The sequence below is a fragment of the Serinus canaria genome, chromosome 4, assembly GCF_022539315.1.
Source record: "Serinus canaria isolate serCan28SL12 chromosome 4, serCan2020, whole genome shotgun sequence".
In the NCBI taxonomy this organism is placed as follows: Eukaryota; Metazoa; Chordata; class Aves; order Passeriformes; family Fringillidae; genus Serinus; species Serinus canaria.
In genome coordinates, this window is record NC_066317.1 from 20476682 (window position 1) to 20501034 (window position 24353).

Sequence of the window (24353 nt, forward strand, 5' to 3'; positions counted from 1 at the left end):
GGAGGGAGGCAAAGTGAGTCTGGGGGAAAAATGGACCAGTGAACTCATTTCAAGTAAGCACTTGAAAACTTGGTTCACCCATTAAATATTCAATATATTGAATAAAATGGAATGCCTTCCTTCATTATCATTATGTTAAATCACATCCTTAAAGAGAAGGAGCAAGACTGAGGCTTATACAGAACAGGCTTTTCACTCTGCATTGCATGGCTGTGATGATACTGAGCACCCATAAACACATTTGAGATAGGTGTGTTGAACCCAGGTCAGCTGTACATCACCATAGCAGTGTGAAACGGCTGAAGGGAAACTTCTCCCAAGGCATCTTTTAATTTTTTAAAGATTTTTTCAGTTTTTCTGCATTCTCAACAGGTCTAAATTTGGAGCTAATAAACTAGAAGTGATCAGGCTGAAGTATAAATATTGCACAGTGTATCTCGGTGACATGAGATGGATACAAAATCTGTTCTTTACCAAGCCTAAAAGGCAGAACCTTCCCCACAGTGCAAACTAATCTTCTGCTGATTCATGGCAGCTGTCATTGACCATTTGATACATAATTTAGGTGCTAAGAGAGGCCAATATGGACATAACACAGTAAGACTCATCAGTGTCTATAGTGAATGTAACCTGCTGTATGTAGCTGCCGTCCTGCTTACCAAGTTGTCTGTAAAGATTTTTAATAATGATTCAAGTTTTCTTGGGTTAAGGTGCTCATATTAACCTGGAATATTCTCCTATAATTTCATTTTATTCCTACTAGTTGTGGAAAACTAAAAGTACAAAAAAGAAATGCATAGAGTAGTAACAGCTTTTAAGAAGATATGCAAAGCCAGCTTCTCCTTAAAGCTCATCACTAAGTTTGTAATTTCTTTTTTATATTTCTAGCTCTCATCTTCGTGTGGTAAAATATTTACATTGGCAAGTATTTATCTTGTTAACTAAAACTCCTAAAAGGCCAGTTTCTCAGAATTGACATTGCAGGAAAAGGGAGAAAGCCTAGATTTAATTAATATCCTAAAACTTTGATCAAAGTGCTCCTTGCCTCCAGCTGGATGTTATACTGTGTGGAAGATGGGTTTGTATTAGAAAAGCAGCATTTGTTCAGCATAGTAGATCTTAAATTCTCAAACTTAAGAATATTTGAATCTTTAAATTCAAATTTTTCTATTGTGAAAACATGCCAAAATGGTGAAATACATGATGTGAGTAAAATGAGGTCTATTTTCTCCTTGATTAGCCTACATCTATTTGTACTGGTTTAGCTTGTACTATTTAGAAATTTTCCACCAGTTTAATGAAATTATTTTTCATCCAAGTTGAGGTTTTCTGTTGCAATACATCTATACACACACACACATAGATATGCACATTTTTCCTCTCAGATTCAAAGGACAGTGTTAGAAATGGCTCTTGGTCTTTGTCAGCTTGCCCCATTTCATTTAGCTTGGATGCCTGCCACATCCTGCTCTCTCAGGGTAACACCAGCAGAGGGAATGAGTAGCTGTCTTTCCATTCAGATCTGAAAGTTATCTGACTGCTATTAACAGTGGAGCAGAAGTGGCCATGGTATTTCATGGACTCCCCTGGAGGCAAGATCCAAAGTCTGTGTGATCTAAGCATCTTTCACTTTAACTTCTCACTGAGATGGAAGGCTCTGTGTAATCTCTGCTATTTATTGCTTTGCAGATTCCACTCTGTAAGCATCAATAGTTTATATTTCATCCAGTGTTGCCAGCAAACTGTAAGCTGAGTTAACAAATGTGTCATGTGAGATATTTTTCAGCTTTTGACACAGCTCACCACCCGCAAATGAGTAAACGAGGCCAAAATGTTCAAGTCAGCTTCTCTTCAGCACAGAGATAAGGTGAGACACCTTTGGGTGTGAAATTCGTAGTCCATTTCTCAAATGAATTTCTGCAACCCTGAATTCCCATATGTTGGAAGTAAAACATAAATCATATGACAGGCAAGTACTACTTGCCCTGAATTACATTTATATAATACCCCTCTATATAATAAACCCCTAGGTAGAATCAAATCCTTGGCATGCCTAACAGATAAGCTGGAAAGGAAGCAAAAAAGTAAGCTTTTTCATTCCTTTCTCCTCAGTTTAGCTTCTTTGGTATGCACTGCCAGAAATGTGGCAGGGTTGCAATTCAGAGCACACACCCTGCTAAGATTATTGGGTTTGAGAGAGAAGGAGAGGCATAACCATGCTTAACTTGCACGCCTAGGCAGCCCTGCTCTGAGAGCACAGTGCTGGCTCTGCCTGGTGCCACAAACAGTTGTGACTGCTTTCTTTGCTGGGCCACCTCTCCCTGCCTGCTCTTACACAACCTCTCACACATTTCTCAAGGGTAAATCCTACACATGGTGGCATTTTTATTGCTGCCTAAGCACTGGAAATAACAGTCATGGCCCCCAGTGCAACCAGCACCAGCAGATGCTCTCTTCCATTTCTTCCTGCTTTTGCAGTGATGTGATCTCTGTAGGGTGAAGTGCCGTATAGGCAGTAGCCATCCTGTCAAGGGTAGAGTCTGTCAGATGACTGAGAAGGCTTGAAAGCACCTTCCTGCTTTGAAGGCATAGCTTTTGTACTTTTTACTATGTCACTTCAGTCCAGGGAACTTTGCTGTCAGTATTTCTGCCCCAGACTGCGGTGTGGGTGCTCAGGGTGTGCAGTGCACTTCACCATGCCCTCCCTACTGCCAAATGCAGCCTCCCCAGGGCATGCCCCAGGAGGGTGGCAGAGCTGGGGGGATAATGCCCCCATCTAGGAGAGAGCTGTTCAGGGAGGGAGCTGTACTGTGTGCACTTCACAGATGAGGGAGGAATATAAGGCAGAAAGGAGAAGCAGCAGTACGGGAGATTAGGAGATAGCTATGGGAAAGAAAGGGTGTACTCATCATTATAGAAATGGCTGCTTAAATACTAGAAGTGGGAAGTGGTTATCATCACATAGTTATCATATTAACCTGTTCTGTCACCCAGCTCCTCTCTCACTGGCCAAAATCAGACTTATCACACACTCCACACACCGCTGAGTTGTGCAGTGGAGAAAGGGGGTGATGTGAAACAGGGGCCCAGCTGTAGCAAGGTGTCACACCTTTGACTCAGCTCTCCAGATCTGATTGGGAGTGTGAGGCTTAGCTGCTTGTAACTTGGTAAATAAGAATCTCCACGAGGCAATTTGGACTCTTCTCATTGCTAATGCTAATGTGAGCTGAGTGAAATAGCTGTAGGCTGCCTTGCTGCTGAATGTAGCCAGTGATAAATCTGAATTTGATTTAAAAAAAAATACAGAGGGAGACTGTTCATGTGCTGAAGATACAGGGCCGTGAAAGAGGTGTCAAGACTATTCATTGTATGTTTTCTCACACAGGCAGTTCTAGTGCTGCTATTATACCTCTCATCTCCTCTCTTTTGCATGGAGAATTCCCAGGTTTTGTAGCACCTAGTGTACAGTGAACCTAGGGAGACTCAGGGGATTTAATGTTTATAAGTGTGGGATTTGATATCATTGCGCCTGAAAAAACCAAACTGTGACAAGTTATTTCTTGCTGTCAGTCTGTGCTGTCAGCCAGCTCTGTGCCCTGGAGTGTAGCAGTTACCCAGAACAAGTTTTATGCTCATGCTTCTTTGCCTTTTTCACATCATCATCATCATCATAACTTCCTTAGTTGTCTTTTTCAGTCTGCTTTCTCTGTTGCTCTTTTCTTAAGATAAATGTCTACTGTCCAAATTGTGAAAGTTACCTGAGGGAAACTTGATTACAGGGGATGTGAAAAGAACTCAGAAGCATGTATTTCATTTGCACAAGCTGTGGAAGTGAATACCAACAGCCTGAGCATCTGTTCCATGGACTAAGAGGTCCCAAATGGACTGACTTTTCCTTTTCCTCTGTTTTCCATTCAGGGTTTGACCATGAGTACCCAGCCACACACTGTGACCAAGGCAGAGATCCCTGGTCATGTTCTTTACACCGTAGGAACGTGTGTGCTCATTATTGGCTCCATTGGCATCATTGGAAACCTCCTAGTCCTCTATGCATTTTACAGGTACAAAAATTCCTTTTGTGGTTGATTTGAGTGGCCTTGAGTTTCACTTGTGCCCATGTGCAAGATGTCTGCATTGCTTTCCACTTGGGTTAAATCTAATGGCAGCAAATGTGGGAGGGAAAGAGAAGAAGGCAACCCTACATGGATGAAAACACATCCATGTGCATCATTGACAACCTCAGTGTAAATTCCTGATGGTTTAAAGAATCAAATAAAATGAGAAAAAAGTTGTTCTCTAAACAATTTCCAATTGAAAGTTTAAAGAATGGTTTAATACTTCTAATGATAGAAACCACAGTCTCGCAGCTGTAGACTTGTTCACTTACCCTGCAGCCTTTGCACAAATACTTGATAAACAGTGACTCTCTTTGCAGGAGCCCAGTGGTCCTGAAAGGACCAAGAAGGCAATCTGCTACATGAAATGAGCTCATGGCACCAGTGTATTTCCTGCTTCAGGCAGATCATAGGATTTCTGTCAGTTTGTGTGCTCTCTTGGCAGAGTAATATGCAGCCAAAGCTACTGCAGCTACAGTATGCAAAAATCTCATGAAAAAAAGAAACATCTGCCCTCTGTCCCTTAATGTAATGATGGATTTCAAAATCCTCTGCATTCACTCCTTGCTGTTGTTATGCATGATGATGCAGCAGGGCCCTACAATGCTGGAGACACCAGTGGGGTTATGAACCAAGTATTATTTTCTTATTCTTAAATGTTTAAGACAAATAAATTAGTTATTTTGAATAACCGGCTTCTAATATGATTTAGAGAAAATTAATTCCCCACAACCGTAGATATCTTCATGACTTTTTAAAATGCAGCACAAGCTCTGTATTTTTCTTTACATGTGTATGGTTTAGCTGGTGTAATAAAAGCATTAAATTGTCAAAGCAGGAATATCTGCATGGGCAGATTAGCACCTGGGAATGTATGAACTCTGCACTCTATCTTACTTTGTTTTTGCACACAGTTTTGAGACCCCAGAATTTATTAGAATTGTAGCAGCGCTGAGATGGCTTTCTCACTTTCTTTTTCAGTATTTATTAGCATGAAGAAAGAAATTCATGTTACCTGGAAATATTGATATTGCAAAGCACATCAGAAAGGTTTCAGTTCTTTTCCTTGGATAAGCTTTGCTTGCAGACCTTTGCTTTCACACTCCTTGTTGTGGTGTTTAATGTTGCCTGTTCATCTGCAACTGATAGGCTTCATTCTCTCTTCTGAGATGTTTATAAGCAAAAGCACTTTCTCCAGATCTCTGTGTGTGCTCTGCTCATGCTGTAGCACTTTGCAAAAAGTCATTTAGCTAGTGGTGTGTCAACCACTTCAGGCCAACGGTGTCAACACACCACCTCAGGTCAGCAGTTTTTAAAGTATCACCAAAGCAGATCCTTTGGCTTTGTAACTTTCTTCGGATCTTGCTCATGTGCACAATCAATATCACAGCGCTCCTAGGGAACTGCTCTTCTGAACAAATCCATATTTATCAAGACAGCTGAAACTCTCCTTAGCTTGAAGAGGAAACAATCTATTTTATGGCCTTTGGTCTTTTCAATAATTTTGAAATGACTTCAGCTGTAGCTGCAGTAATTGACCGATGATTAGCAATTGATTCACTGCAAGTAACCATCGACTCCAACCTGGACAGTATTTGTTTCTGCTAGTAAGCAAAGTTATAAAGTTAACTTTCCACTTTGTCTTTTTAAAACTATGTATTTCTCATGTTTTTAAGCAACAAGAAGCTGAGGACTCCCCAAAACTACTTTATAATGAATTTAGCTGTGAGCGACTTCCTGATGTCGGCTTCTCAGGCACCCATGTGCTTTGTCAACAGCTTGCACAGAGAATGGATACTTGGAGACATAGGTACTTTTCACACTAATTCACATCTCGCCAGCTTTACGCTGCCTGCATCCTGTTCCAGCCACGACAGCCTTGGCTTGTGCCACGGCTAGAGCAGCACAAATCTCTTGGGTCACAGCCCCAGACATCGTCTGTCAGTGTGATGTCACATGTTTTGTATTACAGCTGTAATTCTTTTATCTTACATATTTTGGAAAGGAAGGAGGTGAGATCCACGTGTAATCATGTCACCCTTTAGCTTGTAAGGGAGGTGTTATGACTGAAAATAAGAAGAAAAGTTTTAGTAAGTTGTAAATATTTTTTCTGTATCATTTTGAGGGCTAGTTACTGCTTTTATTTAGAAATGTATGCTGATATACATTGGCATGCTTCGAGGAATATCATATTTAATTAAGAGATTTAAATAACAGTAGTTGTTTGAGGACAGCAAATGCAAGCCTCTTTCTTTCCAACTGCAAGAAAGAAAAGGTCATCTATGCTGAAATTAAGGGTGAAATGTGGGTATAGCAAGAACTTCAGAAGGCTCAATGTTGGTTGTTGCTCCTCACGATATTTTGGATGAAAACTTGCACCCACTGGTGGCTGTACAACAGTGGAGCAAGCCCAGAGACCATGTACTGTTCAGCAGCACAGAAGGGACTCTGCCTTAGTTTGAAGATATTTTTAGTCTTGCTCATCCCCTTAGATAAAATTAGTGCAAATTACCATGCTGTCACAAATGAAGCATTTGATCTGGGTTGAGTGGGATTTGGTCCTTAGTTGCAAGTTATTTGTATAGATTTTAGAATTCTGCTTTAAGGTTGGATCTGGTGGTTTTGCTGCCTGTCACTCCTGGTGGGGTCTTGTCTATAACCACATGGGACAATACCAGATTTCAAGAAATGGATGATCTTTCCACAGGTTACTCCATTAAATTCAGCATAAGTTTTTCCATCTGGTTGTGCAGTGCCTGAATGCAGAGGGGGTTAAGAAGTCTGTTTCATGTAAAAAATGTCAGTTCTTTTAAAAAGTCCTGCCATTAAATATAAGAGTCGGAGCTATGTTTTACAGTTGGTCTCTTAGTCAACAAATTTAAACCATTTCTGCATTTTTAAGCCACATAAACCAAAGTCATTTCTTGAACCACCCATCCATCAATAACAGACAGATGTCTGCTGCAGCATGTTAAAATCAATATATTGGGCAACAGTCCAGGAAAATATAACTTTAATTAGATTGGATTTTCTTTGAGGCAGTTTTCCATTGACAAAACATTCCCAGTTGCAGCCTGCTGTGAAGTAGGACTAGTTTAAATACATATATTTGTATTTTATTTATATTTATTCTTTTCTAATAAACACTTAGTAACTATGAAAATGTGAAAATGCTTCTATTGAGAGAGAAGACTTGAGCAGGGAAAAAACCAGGGAGATTTATTGCTATGAGCTCTGAGAGAAAGCATGCCTCTTTTCAAGAAAGCCCCTGACATTGCCATTTCTTTCTCCAGGCTGTAACTTGTATGCTTTCTGCGGGGCTCTCTTTGGGATAACCTCGATGATGACCCTGCTGGCTATCTCTGTGGACCGCTACCTGGTGATCACAAAGCCCCTGCAGTCCATCCAGTGGACCTCCAAGAGACGCACCGTGCAGGTCATCGCCCTGGTGTGGCTCTACTCGCTGGGATGGAGCGTGGCTCCGCTCCTCGGCTGGAGTATGTTGTCTGCTCTCTCTCCTAGCATTCCCTCTGTGCTCTTTGCAGTCTTGCTTGGGGTGTAAAAAAATGAGTTTTCTTCTCAGTCCTTATGAGGATGCCCTGCCACCACCTGATTGTTTGTTGTTGCAGCACACATCTGCACCAGCTGCACTGCACAAACCTCTGCCCCCCTACACCCAGGTGTGTTAAAGCAGAGCAACCTACAGATGGAGTGTTAGGTGTGTACCTGAGAGTTCTGTAGCCAGGGCCTCCTCTCCACGTGGCACTCACTTCTCAGACCTCATATATGATGTGTAGTTTGGCTGGAACAGCTCTTGAAGGCCATGGATCCAGGACAGGGTTTGTTTTAAGCTCTTAGTGGCTGCATCAGCACCTGCTCTATCTTTGGGTGCATGTGTGAATAACGTGTTCCGTGAATTCCACAGGTTCCTATGTGCCTGAGGGCTTGATGATATCCTGTACATGGGACTATGTAACCTACTCCCCTGCAAACAGAAGCTACACCATGATTTTATGCTGCTGTGTGTTTTTTATCCCCCTGGTAATAATATTCCACTGCTATTTATCGATGTTCCTGGCCATAAGGCGTACTGGCAGGTAAGCAATATAGCTGAAAGAAGTACATATCCCTTTTTGTGTAACAGGAGATTTTCTCCATTTCTTTAGCTGCAGAAAAATCTGAATTAAAAATTAGTCTGAATTGAAATTGACAGCTGGAACAGGAGAACTATTTTTTGTCAATTTAAAACTGGAATGGATATATGAATTTCAGAGTAGAAGTCTCTGGTGGTTCTAATCTTATTCCACTGTAGTAATTAGTGGTACGTCAGACACTTGGATTGAGTTATTTGCATTTCAGATTTGCACTACAAGAAACAATGTCCTTGTGTATTCCAGCAGTTTTCAGCCTCAAGGGATAATAAAAAACATGTAGTAATGGGGGAATCATCTGTCTTTGAGCAGCTCTGTAAACAAAACAGTCCTCATATTTTTTGACAGTTTTATTTAAGGCAAGCATCCCAAAAACCATGGTGCTTCACTCAAGCATCACAGCTACATGCACAATATTTGGCTATGCTTGCTCATATGTTTTTCCCCAAAGAATTTTTGGCCTGTATTTGAAATGAAAAATCAGCCGGGTGTTAGATCTGTAAATCTGTAACATCATTCTATCAGTTATTTTTGTGCTAATGAGCACATGGCTTATCTTTGGTCCAATCCTGCACCAGCTGGTGCTGTGAGTCCTTCCTGCTGCTCAACTGCGTCATCAGTTCTGATGGCTTTTCTCTGCTCCTGTGTGCAGGCACTTGTTGAAATCATTTTGCTTCATAAGCCTAAATTCCTTTTTCATAAGTACATTTATATATGCCTAAAATGAAGTTCTTTCTGAACTCCATTTTTTGGCCTTTGTCTTGGTTTTTATTGTGCTTTGTGTATATATACTTGATACCAAGCAAAGGAGTGCATCCTTGTACACCCATGGAGCACAGTGGACATAAGCTTTTTCTATGCCTTTTGCAAGGCCATGCTGGATGGAGCCTTGAGCACCCTGGTCTAGCTGAAGCTGTCTCTGGTCATGGCAGGCATGCTGGAACTAGATGATCTTTAGGCTCCCTTCCAACCCAGGCCATTCTATGTTTCTTTGATTTTGTTCTATATTTACAGTGTGCCAGCAGAGACTTTGTTACCCTTCTGGTTGGTAATTAATGTCTTCAGCCTGAAATATATCTCCATTCAACAACACTAATATGTAAAATTTGTTATTTCTCTACTAAAGAATATAAAATGCCTACCTATATAAAACATTTAAAATAAAATGTGGGGTGTTTGGTGTGAGAAGAGAATTTGATTTTTTCATAACAAAAATATTAGGACTGCCTGTTGTACCTCCCACTGAAAATACTCTCTAAGAAATAAATTTACAGGTAAGTAAAAATGTCCTTGAAAGTGTTTGAGACAGGTTTCTCAAAGCTATCAGGGTATTCCAGCCTGTGTTACCTCATGAACTGGAATTTCTGCATGTTGGTCCTTCCTTGAAAAGACATAAGTCTTGATTTTCCCAACCAGCTGTGCCTTTTCTTACTCCACCTCTAAAAGCAACACAGGGCAAGAGACACCAATTTTTGTGTCTTTGCAACTTGAAACCCTCCTCATGTTAGGGATAAGGACACAGCAGTCCTGTCCTGTAGTCCCAGGGGTTCTGGCTCAGTCACACAGCAAACACAACACTTGCAACCACATTAATTACCTTCCAGAGTTTTTAAATATCAGAGGAGAATAGAACAGTAAGAGTGGCGAAATAAAAAATTTACTTAATTTTGAATATTGCTGAGAACATATTAGAGGTATTACTTTTTTCATTATCCTTCTGAAATATCTGTATTTTCCCCCCTTACAGAGATGTTGAAAAGCTGGGGTCCTGCAGCCGGAAATCCTACCTCTCTCAGTCCATGAAGAATGAGTGGAAGCTGGCAAAAATTGCTTTTGTGGTCATCATTGTGTTTGTCTTGTCCTGGTCTCCATATGCTTGTGTCACCTTGATTGCCTGGGCAGGGTAAGTGGAAGAGGAATCCAAACAGCAGGGGTTAAGCAAATAAGATCAGTACTATCATCCACATGAGGCAAATCTCCTTTTTGAATGGGTCTTAAATAATTACTACATTATAGCTGATATTCATTCTTCACTATATCCTTGTGAATAAAGCAGAAAAGGGATTATTTGTCTATGCATTTTGAAACTATTATGACTTTTTAGTTTTAATATTTGGTACACAATGTTTTCTCTCCCACATGATGCTTTCTTTGTATAAATTGGAAGAGTTACCTCCTTTATCTTCTAATACCCTCCTTCCTTCCATCCACTGCTCTCTCCTCCACCCATTTTTCACAACATTGTGTTGTCAATGCATGTTCTTCTCTTCAAGACCAGGTTGGATGGGGCTTTGAGCAAGCTCATCTAATGAAAGATGTCCTTGCCATGGCAGAGAGGTTGGGCTGGATGATCTTTATGGTATCTTCCAACCCAAACCATTCTGTGATACCGTGATATTGACTGTGCTTATGTTGCACTGACATTGGTCACACCTGACTGGCTGTGGGAGCCTGAAGTCTAAAGGGAAATATTGGTTTCAAACCACTTCCAGTCCTCTCTTCCTTCTACAGTGTTTGGAACTGAGTCACTGACACACATTGTTGGCAGCACACATGCTGCTGCTGAAAGATTTTTAGGTTTGATTTTTCTATTGCCATTCACTTTTCCCAGATGGCCACAATGGGAATTCTTTTGTTGGGGTTTTGGGTTTCTTTATTTTTGTCTTTTGCAGAAACAGAGGAGATGATTCTTTGTGTTCCTAGTCATCCTATAATTACTTGCTGCATGTCTTTGGTCTTTGAATGAATGAAACCAAGTACATGCTGTTAAATTCAAACCTTTCCTCTGAGCAAAGAAATCATTGTAATGAATCAACTTTATAGGTGTATTTCTTATAAAATTTCTTATAAAAAGATAATAGCACAAAACCAATCTTAAAGAGTAATATAGTATTTTAGTAATGTAATATCCATGTAATCCTTGGCATAGCTGTGTGTAATGTTTTTGCTTTGTTTTAGTCGAGGCAACAGCCTAACACCATATTCCAAATCTGTGCCAGCAGTTATTGCCAAAGCTTCTGCAATCTACAACCCCATCATTTATGCAATAATTCACCCAAGATACAGGTACAGTAAATGTATAGGTATGTGTATAACTGTACATGCAATTGTGGATCTTTTACATGGAGCAAACCACCCTCATTCCTTCAGCCTCACCCTGTGCACTGCATGTTCCATGTTCCTGTGCTGACCAGGCCATGATGGGCTCCCAGGGGTCAGACCCAGCTGGCACATGGCAGCTCCAGATATGGCCTGGGGAGTTGCCAAAAGAGAACAGTTTTTCCCTCCACCTTTCCTCTCCCTCAGAGCCCTGCTCTGCCCTGTGGAACTGCACAACTCCATGACCGACAGGAGGAGAAGATGATGCTCAGGTCACCTTTCATCATACTAGAGTCAGCCCCTACAGAGCATTCTCTAGAGAAAAAATCCCAGCAAGGCTCAAAAAATCACATCCATACCAATTCAAGCAGCTCAATATGCATATGTTCAAGGTTTGGTTTTCTGAAGCTTTTTTTCACAAAAAATTTGGGACACTGGCGGCAAAAAATACTTTATTCCAACAAGGGGATATACTTGTAACAGAACTGCTATCCATCATACCTGTAGAATTTTTTGCAAGTCTTCCAAAGCGTAGTTACCACAAAGTGATGCTGTGTCGAAAGTTCTGAGAAGACATGGGGATGCCATGGTGGTAAATGTGATAAATGCATAAATACCACTAGATGGCAGGATTAGTCATTGGTATGAGGCTCATTTCACCCAAGAAGTGGAAAAGCTGGTAAATTCCATTGCCTGACAACTCAGACTTGGGATTTGGAAATTGAGTTTATTGTTTAGAATGTCTCTTGCATGACAGTATGGTTGTAAGAAAAGTGGAAGTTTCTCAGAAGGCTGGTCAAAACTTGCTCAAAAAGGGTGAAAACCTTTCACCCTATAATTCTATAGAATCATAGAATGGTTTGGGTTGGAAGGGACCTTAAGTATCATCAAGTTCTCACCACCTGCCACGGGCAGGGACACCTTCCACAAGACCAGGTTGTGCAAAACCCCATCCAACATGGCCTTGAACACTTCCAGGGATGGGACATCCACAGCTTCTTTGGGTGGCCTGTTCTTGAGCCTCACCAGCATCATGGTAAATTTCTTCCTAATATCCAATCTAACCCTTCCCTCTTTTTAAAGCCATTCCCCCTTGTCCTATCCCTTGTGAGAAATACTTCTTCAGCTTTCCTATAGCCCTCATTCAGGCACTGGAAAGTGCTGTAAGGCCTTGTCCAGAGCCTTCTCTTCTCCTGGCTGATCAGCCCAACTCCCTCAGCCTATCTGCAGAGGAGAGGTGCTCCCGCCCTTTGGTTATCTTCACAGCCTCCTCTGGACATGCTCCAAGAGGTCCATGTCCTTCCTGTGCTGGGACCCCAGAGCTGTTGCAGCCCTGCAGGTGGGGTCTCACCAGAGCAGAGCAGAGCAGAGGGGCAGAATCCCCTCCCTCCCCTGCTGCCCACGCTGCTTTGGATGCAGGACATGATCCAGGACACATTTGGCTTTCTGGGCTGTGAGTGCCCATTGCTGGGTCATGCCCAGCCTCTCACCCACCAGCACCCCCAGGTCCTTCTGGGCAGGGCTGCTCCCAGTCCATTCTCTGCCCAGCCTGTGTTTGTGCTCGGGATTGCCCTGACCCACACACAGCTCCTTGCACTTGGCCTTCCTGAACTTCCTGAGGTTCCCTTGGGCTCCCCTCTCTAGCCTGTCCAGGTCCCTCTGGATGCCATCCCTCCCTCCAGGGTGGCAGCCACACCACACAGCTTGGTGTCATCACCAAACCTGCTGAGGATGCTCCTGATCCCGCTGTCCCTGTCACCGATAGCGATGTTAAACAGGGCTGGTCCCAACACCCAGCCCTGAGGTCACCACTCTCACTGAGCTCCACCTGGGCACTGAGCACTGACCACAACTCTTTGGGTGTGACCACCCAGACAGCTCCTTTTCCACTGAGGGGTCCATCTGCCAAATCCCTGTTTCTCCATTTTGGAGACATATTTTGTTTGAAAATGTCTGCTATCACAATACCTTTTTGCATCCTTCAAAAACTATCTGAGGTTTTTGAAGTCTGCAGAGCATTTTAGTTTAGAGTAGGAGAATGCCTAGTTTCTGATGGGTTGCAGATGTTCAGTGAGAAGTTTTGATGGCTGGCTGATGTGTTTAGTACCCATTATTTGTTTCATAACCAAAGGTATTGTGTTCAGTTTATTATTTTTACAAGGACCATGTTGCCCAGAGAAGCTGGGGATGCTTCCCTGGAAGTGTTCAAGGCCTGGTTGGATAGGGCTTTGAGCAATCTGGTCTAGTGGAAGGTGTCCCTCCCCACGGCATCAGGCTTGGAACTGGATGGTCTTTAAGGTTCTTTAAGATCCCTTCCAGCGAACACCATCCTATGGCTCTGTGAAGTGAACTGCTTCAGTCAGTCTTTTTCCTATCAGCATTGGCTTCTTAAGACTGTTAAAAAAACCACTGGAGTCCACAACAAGCTTTCAGACATTTTCTTTATAAGTATATTGTTTTTATCTTGTTTTATTTTTCCCCCTGCTTTCTAATCTGTATTTCTAGACATATCAACAGGAGAAAATTTTATGGATTTGTGAAGACATTTCATGCACTTGGGAGCAATCCAGTCAGGAAAAGAAGTAATATTGTGTCCCTTGTGATGAATCAAGAATGCAGTTTCAAAACTGAAAAAACCCTACAGTACACTAATAAGTCAGTTGGTAAAAATATGTTGGCAGGACCAATTTTGCTTAAACAGTGAATAATGAATATATATGTTAAGGTTATTGTTTCTGGATAATTTCCAAATCTTCTAATTATTCACATTATGCCTTGAAAGTAATTTATTCAAGCACAGATAAATGGGCCAGTCTGTTCAGGCCAAAGGGTTAAGGGTTTGAGCAGGGGATAATTTGTCATTTTATATTGGAACTACTGAACCAAATTACATCTAAGCTATTTTCCAAATCTTTCTAGAAGGAGGCATCCAGAAATCAGGATCAAAATTGTTCAAATCCAACTCAATCCACTAGCAAAACAAGATGCTTTTTTGCACAGAGAATTCCTGACACTGCACATCTTAAAATCCCAACAAAACCAAGCCTTTTGGTGGGGTTTCCTTACCTTAAACAATGGAGGAAAAAAAAAAAAAGGTACACTATAGTGAATGTAACTGAAAATGTAACAATGACCTCTGTGCTAGCACTTGGCTTCTAAGAGCTGGTTTGAGAGTTTGTTATATTCCTCCTTACCTACCCACCCCCCTGCCCACTCATTACCTACCAGCAGAAAGGAGAATAACACCTCTCAACAGGACTCACAGGAGTAAACAAATATAAGTGAGGAATGTACTCAAAATTTTAATTTGTGAAATGCTCTTTTGTGGGGAAGAAAGCTTTTACATCTTTAGCAACTTGTGTGTTGTCACTGTGTTCCACAATAACACATTGCTGTGTTAAAGTTGTTGCAGAAACTCCCTTACATTTTGAAAGTTTTTGGGTTTGGAATCATTCTTTCACAGCAACAGGAAATTCTGCAACTCCATGTTTCCAACTGGCTCCCAAGCAAAGCAGAATTACAGAAAAAATATTGGTTCAAAACTCCTACAACATAAATTATGAATAATCACAAATAACTTTGAATTTCTGTATTGTTTTAAAAGTTGCTTGCAATTACTATATTACTCTTACTATATAAGAGTCAGTTTAGGTGACTCTTTTATTTCAGATTATAGGAATATCATTAAATAAGTACCTCAGCTTATGCCTCTTATTTCACACATACAATATTAAAACTCCCTTCAAAATCTGTACTTTGATCCCAGCCAGCAAAATGTCCCTCAATACTCCTCCCAAATATTAGTAAAATAGAAATTCTGGTCGCTCAAGACATTCATATGTTTTCCTTGAAAATTCACCATCAGACATCTATTTCCTGAATCTCCATCATTAGGAGACCTCTGTGCTGAACCCCATTTAATAAATGGGATGGTGTATCTTACACAAACTTGAATTTGTCAGAGGGAAGTAGTTCAGCTTAGCTGGGGAAAAAAGCTGGCAGCTGCTTTTCAGCACCAGACTGAGGTCTTCAGCCTGAAAGGAAATTTATGGGGGCTTGACATTTTCTCGTGTCCTGTAACCCTTTCTCAGGGCCTTTTATTTTGTGCACAGCATCAACCATCTTTTTTACCCAGCACCATGTGAGCAGCCTTCTGCCCCAAGCAGTTCAGTGGGCCCTCTCTGGCCACCAACAGGCATCTGGGCAGGATCAGGAATGATGGTGCAGACAGCTTTTTTCAGTCCTCATCTCCAGAGCAGACACAGAGCTGCTGTTCACTTGCCTTTGAAACTACAGAGGAAAGAGAGGCAGAACTATTCAGAGCGTGGTGATGATGCCAGATATTGAGGTTTGGTGGTGCTGGGTTTCTTTTCCTGATCACAAGCAAGTGACCTCATTTCATGTCTCTTCAATTTTAACACGAGTGATCTTTTGTGAGAACAGAAATGATGATTTAAAATGTCCTGGTTATTCAACAGACCTGGTAAATATAGAAACAAAATACAATATACTTTACAATATGCATCTGCTTGACTTGCATCTCAGTGTCAAGTCAATGTACTGACATCCCCCAGCGATCTGTGGTCCCCTGCATCAGTTCCTTGCCATATGCCTTGCTGATGCCTCACTTCTTGACTTGTTCATTTAGTTTTTAGTCCTCATTAGCTTCATCTGTTGGGCTTAAATAATGGATTGGGTAATGCTGGGGAAGTGTTACACCAAATGAAGTGTTCTGACCAGTATTGACCTGTGAGGAGAAAAGCCAGCTGGCATTGCCCAGGGGAGGCTTTTGGACTCTTCTGCTCCATGCAGGGCCACAGCTGGAGTCAGGAGAAATAGACTCACACAGAGCCTATTTAGACTGAGATTATTATTTAATGAATAAGGCAGATTTGGGGTCTAGACCATCCTTCTCCTCAATGCTTGTACGGTGTTAATTTTCAATAGGACTTTACAGTAGCTGTGGTACAAATAATTAACAACATCTGATTCTTCTGGCCCTCTTCCTCTTCCCTTGTTTCCACTCTTTCTGTGTCTTTGCACAGTGAAGACCATTTACCAACCAGCCCAGAAGTTTTCTGGGTTAACATTTTAAATAAACCATATGCAATCATGCTCTTCAAGATATTTTCAATTCTTATCACTTACCTATGCAGCTCTTTTGTGTGTGTTTTGACACAAGGCCCAGAAGGACCTGTTATTTTCTTTTCAGCCTGTTGAGTTGTTTGCACCAGCTACTGTGCTGTTTGCATGTAATCTTTAAGACCCCCTTAATCATAACAGAAGCTGTGTTGAGGTGATGGAAAGAGACAGCATTTTCACCACATGAATTTCAAAGCCTTGTCCACAGTGTGACAGGTTTGGCTTTTTTTTTCTTCTCACATTTTCCCTCAGAAAAACCATCCACAAAGCTGTTCCCTGCTTGAGGTTCCTGATAAGAATATCAAAGAATGACCTGCTGAGGGGATCCATAAATGAGTCATCCTTCAGGACCTCTCTCTGCAGCCACCACTCTCTTGCTGGCAGGACTAAGAGCACTTGTGTTTCCTCTGTTTCTACTGGAGAAGCTGTAAGTTTTTTCTTGTTTCCATGAAAGAAAGTGAGTATAACATTTCTCAGACTCTAAATAAGCAACACTATAAATACATATTCAAAATTAGAGAACAGAAAAGGGAAGGGGAAGAGTGTAGCTAAATTTTTTTGTCATGTAAGGTCATTTCTGCAAAGCTGGAAGTTCATGGATGATAATTTATGATCAGAAAAAACATTCAGGCCAGCATATTTGTGTTCTGATGCCTGCTGGACCAAGGATGTTCAGATTAAATCTTTAATGTGAACTAAAAAGAGCCATTGTCAGACACTCCCTGTGTCACCAACTACTGGCTATGTTAGGTATCTCGATGGCCTGGAGGACAAGAAAACAATCTTCCATCCAAAGTTTTATAACTTATCCAAAAGCTCTCTTATTATTTTAGAATAAGTCCGCTTTGTGTAGGATGGGAAATTTTTGACTTCTTTACCTGGATTTTAACCATGAGAAGTGGAAGGCTCCTGCCCCTTGAACGTGGTGGGGTGTTTTGTAGGAACATACCCCAAGTATCAGTAAGGCTGGTGACTGAGTGAGATAGAAACAAAAGAATCCCTTGACACTGTTCACAGTCACAAGAAGCTGTCTGCCTGCAAAGGTGCTGGGAAGGTGGCTCCTTGGGGGGATGGCAGCCACAGCAATGTCTGGGCTGGAGCTGGCCCTCCTGGGGACCTGTGCTGCTCCCCCTCAGTTTGGGCATCAGAAACCTCCCAGAGTGACAGCTGCCACCAGTAACCTCTCACAAAATTATAAATCTTAGGTATATCTTTTATACCTTTATGTATCAAAACCTATTTTTTCTCTCATTACTCCTTTGGTACCAAATGAAGTAATTTCAGCTGCATCATCCTAATCCAAGAAGCTTTCTGTTCTTCACTGATGGTCACTACTTGGTTTTGGTTTGCTCATGTTAGCAGGTTATTGCATGTATTTTGATGCAGGTGCTGCTTAAATAGACAAGATAATGAGGGTGGGAGGCTTCAGCTTTTAGCACAGCTTTGGCTTAGGAGTCTCATTTGAAACCCCTGCTGTTAGCAGTGCACAGCACTGTGCTGTGCTGAGTTGATGCAGCCAAAGGCAATTGTCCTTTGGGGCAACTGACAGCTCGGTGCAGCTGTAGAGGTTTTAGCTGAAACAGCAGCTGCTGAAATAAAAGCTAAGCCTGATGGCTTTGGCATGATAGCAGGACTGACTGAAATTTTGGAAGGCTCCAATAAAACATTGATGGGGAAGAAATGACACCAGGAACACGGTAAAAGATGCAGCTGTTGTCAGCAACATTTTTTTATGTGTGTTGTGTACATGTTAGTGAAGGGAACAAACTTATTTGTGATTCATGTCAAGGAATGTTTCATTCAAGGAGTTTTATTCAACAGGTGAGGGGAAATAAACAGGTGCCCACACACAGATGTATGTGCAAGGTGATACAGAGGAATTACTATCTTCCCATTTGTGCAGAGCCCTATCTGTCTGCAGGTCTGGCCTCTGTCTATCCATATCTAAAAGCTGGTGTTGGAGTGGAATGATTTTATCATTGATACTCAATCAGTCACCACAAAGTAAGGGATGACAGACAGCCTTACCCCAAGCCTGTAAAGGGAACAGCACTTTTGCAGTCTCCCATTTGTGCTTCATTACTGACATGCTCTTAGAAAACTAGAGCAAAGGTCAGCCACTGTCTCCCAAGTACTAATGAGGGTTTGTAGAACCAGCAAGCTCATGCAGATTGAGAAGCCCTGGGTGTTCTGGATATTCTGCTGGGGTGTATGCAAATGTGGTTTTGGATCTGTCCATTTCCATGATTTTGTATCAGCTGGTGGTCACACAGAATGCCACAAGACATGTTAAACAGATTGATTGTATTGGCTCCTATCTTTAAAATTCAGATCCTCTGCAGGTGTAAGTGTAGCATAAGCAATGAGATAAAAAAGGGTGAAAAGAGTTTAAATAAATTTTCATTATTTCCAAGTTGGTTTTATTTTTGGTCAGCAAGCAAAATAATCCAGGGAAAGTGACAAGACTGAAAATAAAGCCTCCCCACAGTGGAGTGTTGAGTATGAGACTTGTTAGAATGGCTTTATTCTTCTTTGAATGTGCATGGGTTTTGCTAGAGTTTGAGAACTTACAAGAATTTCAGAAAGGATGCAACTGTCTGAAATCCTTCATCAATTTGTGATTAGACCTGGAGCAATGTAGAGCTTGACCCTGTGGAGCCAGCTCAAGAGAAGCTGAAGCCTCGCCGAAGTCATTCTTTCTCCACAAGTCTGAGCCAAGAGAAGAGAGACCTGCTCCCAAAGACCTGCAGCTGCGATGCAGCCGCTGCCCAAAAGGTACAGAAAAAAGTCTCAGCTGAGGACTCTCCATTTTAGTACTAATCTTGCTGCAGTGCATCATCTCTGGAATGATAATTCAGCCTTTACGCCCATCTGTTTCATCTGTGGGCTTTATTTATACTGATTCCAACATCCTCTTTCTCCTTGCTGTTATTTCTTTTCTTCCTTTCTTTTTTTTTCCTTTTCTTTTTTAATTTTTTTTGCATGTCTGTGTGACAAATGAGAGTGCCAGTAATGCCTATTTAACTTTTTTCACTAATATTTGCCTGGTTTTGGAAAGCCAGCTGTGCTTATAGCTCTGAAGCTGCATTAAGGCATAGTCAATAGCATCAGATGGAAGAAGATGAGTTCTTTCCCTTTTAATCTACCCCAGCTTTGGTTCTGTCCATCATGGTCCTTGTGTCCATACTGTGGCAGTCTCCTTTTAGAGTAAAGTCAAGTCTGCAAAAATGAGTTTGACATGATAGAAGCCACCCTTTTCCTTCTTTTCAGTGTACATTAAAATGTTTTATTTTTGTTGAGGGGGAAGATGAGAAAGAAACTCCCATTTCTCCCTAAGGGTGGGAGAGTCTGGCAGCTGCCACCCTTCCCTCACTGAAAGAGCAGATGGTGAGTACTCAGTGCATCCTCTGTGGAGGCATCACCCTCGTTGGCCAAACCACTGAGGTTTGCTGTCCTGTTTTTGAGGAGCACCCCATTCCCTGATGGGAGCAGTAGGTACCCATGAATCAGCTTCAGCTTCTGCCAGATTGTAACACCAGTTTCCAAATGAGTTCTTGTATGGGCGTCACAGTGTCAGGCATACACCAGTGCTGCCTTTCCAGGGAAAGACTGATGTGGTTTACAATCCCCTGTGTGTGCCTGGATTGTGTAACACCCCTTTTTTGATGAAGGGGTAGTAACCTCCTTCCATGGGGTTACTCTAGTGCATGTGGACAAACACCCACACCTTGGGCAGCTACAGCATCTGCTTCTGTCACCAGTGCTCCCTTCCAGATCTGATGGTAATTGTCTAGAGACAGCATAGTTTAAAGCAGGAACTGCTCTGAAGATTTCTAGCCACCCAATGACCCAGTTCCTGCATGCCTCTGTCCTGTCTTCTTTCATGTGTGTCATTAAGATCAAGCCCTGAGAAACCTTGTTCTTTCCCTGTAACTGTTGTGAGCAGTATTGGAGGAAAAACAGCAGCTTCAAATGTATCAAGCAACATGGGCTCAAATCTACTACTTAGTTGTACTGCTTAGTTCTGTCAGGAGCCAGGTGTGTCCAAGGTTGTAGCCAAGTGGCAAAGGATATTGTCTCCAGGTTCTGGAGAATCACTGGCTTTTGGTCTCACAAGGAAGGAGAAGGGAAGTAAATCTCAGATGGTCTGCATAAACAGATCAGTAATCAAAGAAATATATCTGTATCTGGAATTTAGCAAATGTGTAGCCCACAAGAAGGCTCATGTGCTATACTTTGCCTTTGAAAGACATCTCTTGAATTATTTTGATAAATAACACTTTAGACTTTCAGTGGCATTCACTGAGCTATGAGGAGTTTATTTACATGGAATGTTCAAAGCCTCATTTGCTTTTCTCACTGTTTTCAGCAGAGGCTTCTGTGTGTTGTGAAGATCCTTTGTGTGTTCATTGCAGCTCAATGCAATGCATCGCTATTCATACTATCCGAGTAAATATTTATTTCTCAGGCTCAGTGAGAGTGTTTCACAATGAGACCACCCATTTATCCTCAAGGGGAAAAAAAAAAAAAGAAAACCCCAACAAACCCTAAATAAGCACCAATGCAGTTTTTATATTTATTTTAAGGTTTTAATGGCATTACTGGATTGTCTTTGATGGAATTCCAATTAGATTACTCCGAAACACTCAGTTGTGGACAAGCCAGTCAGTGTCCCAGGCTTGGTGCATTCCAAAGCATAAAAATGCCTGTGACTGTTTTCTTTGCTGCCACAAAGATATGATCCAGCCCCATGACTTACTTCAGTTATGATAGTAACAAACTTGATGTAGGCTGACATCTGGAAATTTAACATGGCAGTGAAGAGGGTTTTCTGGAAGTATTAAAATGTGGATTTGGATACTTGATTTCAAAGAAGAGTGATCAAATGTCCCCTCTGAATCCAGGTTTTGTTTCAAGGGAATTACCCAATGTGAAAACTATTAAAAAAACTTGTAAGTGGGTGTTGTGCCAGCCACATCCAAAAGAAACCTATCCTTCTGTTGCAGTGTAAACAGCACTTGAAACTGGGAGGAGTGGCTTTGGAGTTGGATTTTTTCATTCTGTTATTACTTTTCATGTGGAAGAATGGACTTTTCTTCTCTGTCACACTGATTTAAACCACTTTTTTTAGCACAGTGTGCTTCCCTCCGCTTGGTAGGTAGAGCAGCTGGAGAAATCATTATCAGTATGGATTTGTGAGTGATTCCTGCTTGTGGAGTAGAATGACACAGACCTATAAGAATTCACCTGCAAATGAAGTAGAACCTGCATTTTACTTTAAATATTGGTTTTCTCTAGAAAGGAGGGACTTCTAGCTTATCTTTCCATCTGACACAGTGGTTTTACCACCTTGTCATTTTTTTAAAGAAGCCAAAACTGATTACTTATGCCTTCCCTTGCCTGTGTATTTGAATATTAACTGATGCTTTCAAAGTTTACGTAGTTGACTCTGAACTGCACACTGTGCACAAGACTTATGGAAAGAACACAGAGGCCTTGCCATCAGAGCCAAGTTAGAAGAGAATTCTCTCAAAATGGGCAGATAAGAAATTGTTTGCAAAGGAAGTCTTTATTGCTTCTTTCTTGGAGGAAGCACTTTCCAATCTGTGAATGCAAGGCCACCAACTTCCCTGAGGTAGTATCAGGAGCCATTTGGAGAGAGACAGAGATTGTTACAAGGTTGAAAAAATTTTAGAAAAATAAAGAATGAGGTGTACTTGAGTCTTATCTGACATCTCTTCCATTAAAAGAGAGAGAAGTGCAAAAATCTAGTACCCTGATACCCTAAGATGTGTTAAAAATTGAGTAATACCATTTCATTAATGATTAAATAAGTCATTAAATAAGTATGAGCTTTTGTTTTCTTCTTCTTCTTTTTTCCTTCTTTTCAGTCTCTGCTACATCTTCTTTTGCTCCATTTAACATTCTGCTTTCCAAGCAGTACATATAGCATATCATGATTTTCCTTCAAGTTAATGATTCAAGTATTTAGAAAATTGGCCTGGTGGCTCAGATATTGACTAGTGGCAATGAATATTCCAAATATTGTTTTCCACAGCCCCATGGTGTCTGACAATGCTAAATCTTATGTCTTTGCTCCAGGTTTCGCTCTCCTCCAGCTGTTTGGAGAAGGTGCTTGGGCAGCCTGTCCTACCCAGTCCTTCTGCACCACTCATGACCAGCTCCCTGAGAGCAACTTCTCTGCCTGTCAGATTGAATAGCAGCAGTGTCACCAGTGGAGACTCAAGTACTTCCCATATGGCAACTCAAGGAAGTCAAGTGAATGGAGTTGTGGATTCTCTCACTAGCAATGCAGTCCCTCGCATCATCATCATTCCTACCTCAGAGACCAGTCTGTTTCGGGAAGAACTGGAAGAGGAAGAGACTGAATTATTCCACTTTCATGACAAAAAGGGAAATCTGCTGGACTTGGAAGAGCTTAGCTCATCCATGGAGTTCCTTGAAGCTGTTGAGAAATTTCTATCCTAAGATTGTCAAAAGAAAACTTTCCGGTAATTATTTTCTTGGCATCTTCTCCACTTAATTATACCAAATAATTGAAGCCTTGTAGGTTAGATCATCAGGGTTTTTTTGTATGTTTATATAGTAGTCACTAGGCAGCCTCCAGATTTATCTTTGTCCAAACCAGCTCTGGCATGGAAACAGGCTTTCTTTCAGATTGTGCTGCAGGAAATGAGCAGTGGAAGATGTGGCAGCACGATCGAGTGGTGTTGGTCAAAGAGGCTGCCTGATCTGTTGCCACTGATGGGGGTGCCAGCAGCAGGGGAAACGACTGAGAGCAGGGTCAGCTGCTGAATGCTTCTGCTATCTGCACATGGAGCAGCATTCCTGTTTTGGCAGCTCTGCTCTGCACAGCCATGGGAAGCACCATGAGACCACAGCTTCCACCAGCCCCAGCAGTAAGGCAGATGGCTACATGACCTCAACCAGAGTTTAATCCAATCATTCTCAGCAGTGTTTTTGCTGTGTTTTATTTTTTAAATAGGCAGCGTGCTAAACATAAGAAACTGGTGGTTTTTCACTGGGAAGTGGCTGATTCCCAGCTTCCAATCCTTGGAAGTTTAGTGGTAGAAATCTGGATTTTACCTCAGCATTAGCGTGGTCACCTAAATGTCAAAATGCAAGGTGCTATATGCTAAACCACACAGTACTGTAGAAGCATTCAGAGTACCTTCAGAGTTACAGTCCTGATTAAATATGTATCCTAATGCGTCTGTGATTGAAAGGGTGAATGCTCACAGCTGGCTTGACAAGTCATTGACAAAAATAAAGCCTTGGCTGCTGTATATCACTTGTCTGTTTAGAGGAGGTTCTTCTCATCTCCTCTAAAACAAACCAGCTGATGTCTTCTACAGGTCACTTATCAGAGGCCTTCAAAATGGGTAAACATCATCCCTGGGAGAGAACCACACGGTACTGTGGTGTTTGCTACAGGATCTGCACTTAGATCATTATCTGTGGTTACTAATTGTGCTCATTTTATCTGTGCTTCACATTATGGCTCAGGCTCACAGTTAGCATTTTATTCCTAACTGCACTCTTCCTTTTTTTACTTACTTTCCAATTTCTCCACGTCTTCCCTTTCAGTCCCTGACTTTCAAACATAGACAACAAGTTGAACTACATTGTTCTTAACATAGTATCAATATATATTAGAAGAAATCAGGCACTCCTTTGGATGTAATAGTGGAAATATTTGGTCCAGAGAGACTAATAGCATTCAGACATTCAACAAGAGAGTGAAAGATTATGTTCATAGTCTCAGTTTATTTCCTTGGCTGTATCCTAGATTGTGCAGAGAACAGTGAGAGAACTTCCAGGTTTT

The 24353-nt window shown here is 41.5% G+C and overlaps 1 protein-coding gene across 1 annotated transcript; it reads left to right on the top strand.

Annotated features, from left to right (window-relative positions):
• Nucleotides 1-3927: 3927 nt before the first annotated feature.
• Nucleotides 3928-23502, top strand: LOC103826040 (melanopsin-like). Its single transcript, XM_030239278.2, has 9 exons — nucleotides 3928-4061; nucleotides 5792-5925; nucleotides 7409-7612; nucleotides 8041-8212; nucleotides 10014-10169; nucleotides 11225-11332; nucleotides 16760-16934; nucleotides 19133-19282; nucleotides 22610-23502. The coding sequence occupies exons 1-9, from the start codon at nucleotides 3928-3930 to the stop codon at nucleotides 22994-22996; spliced, it is 1620 nt and encodes a 539-aa protein (XP_030095138.2). The 3' UTR covers nucleotides 22997-23502.
• The last annotated feature ends 851 nt before the right edge of the window (nucleotides 23503-24353 follow it).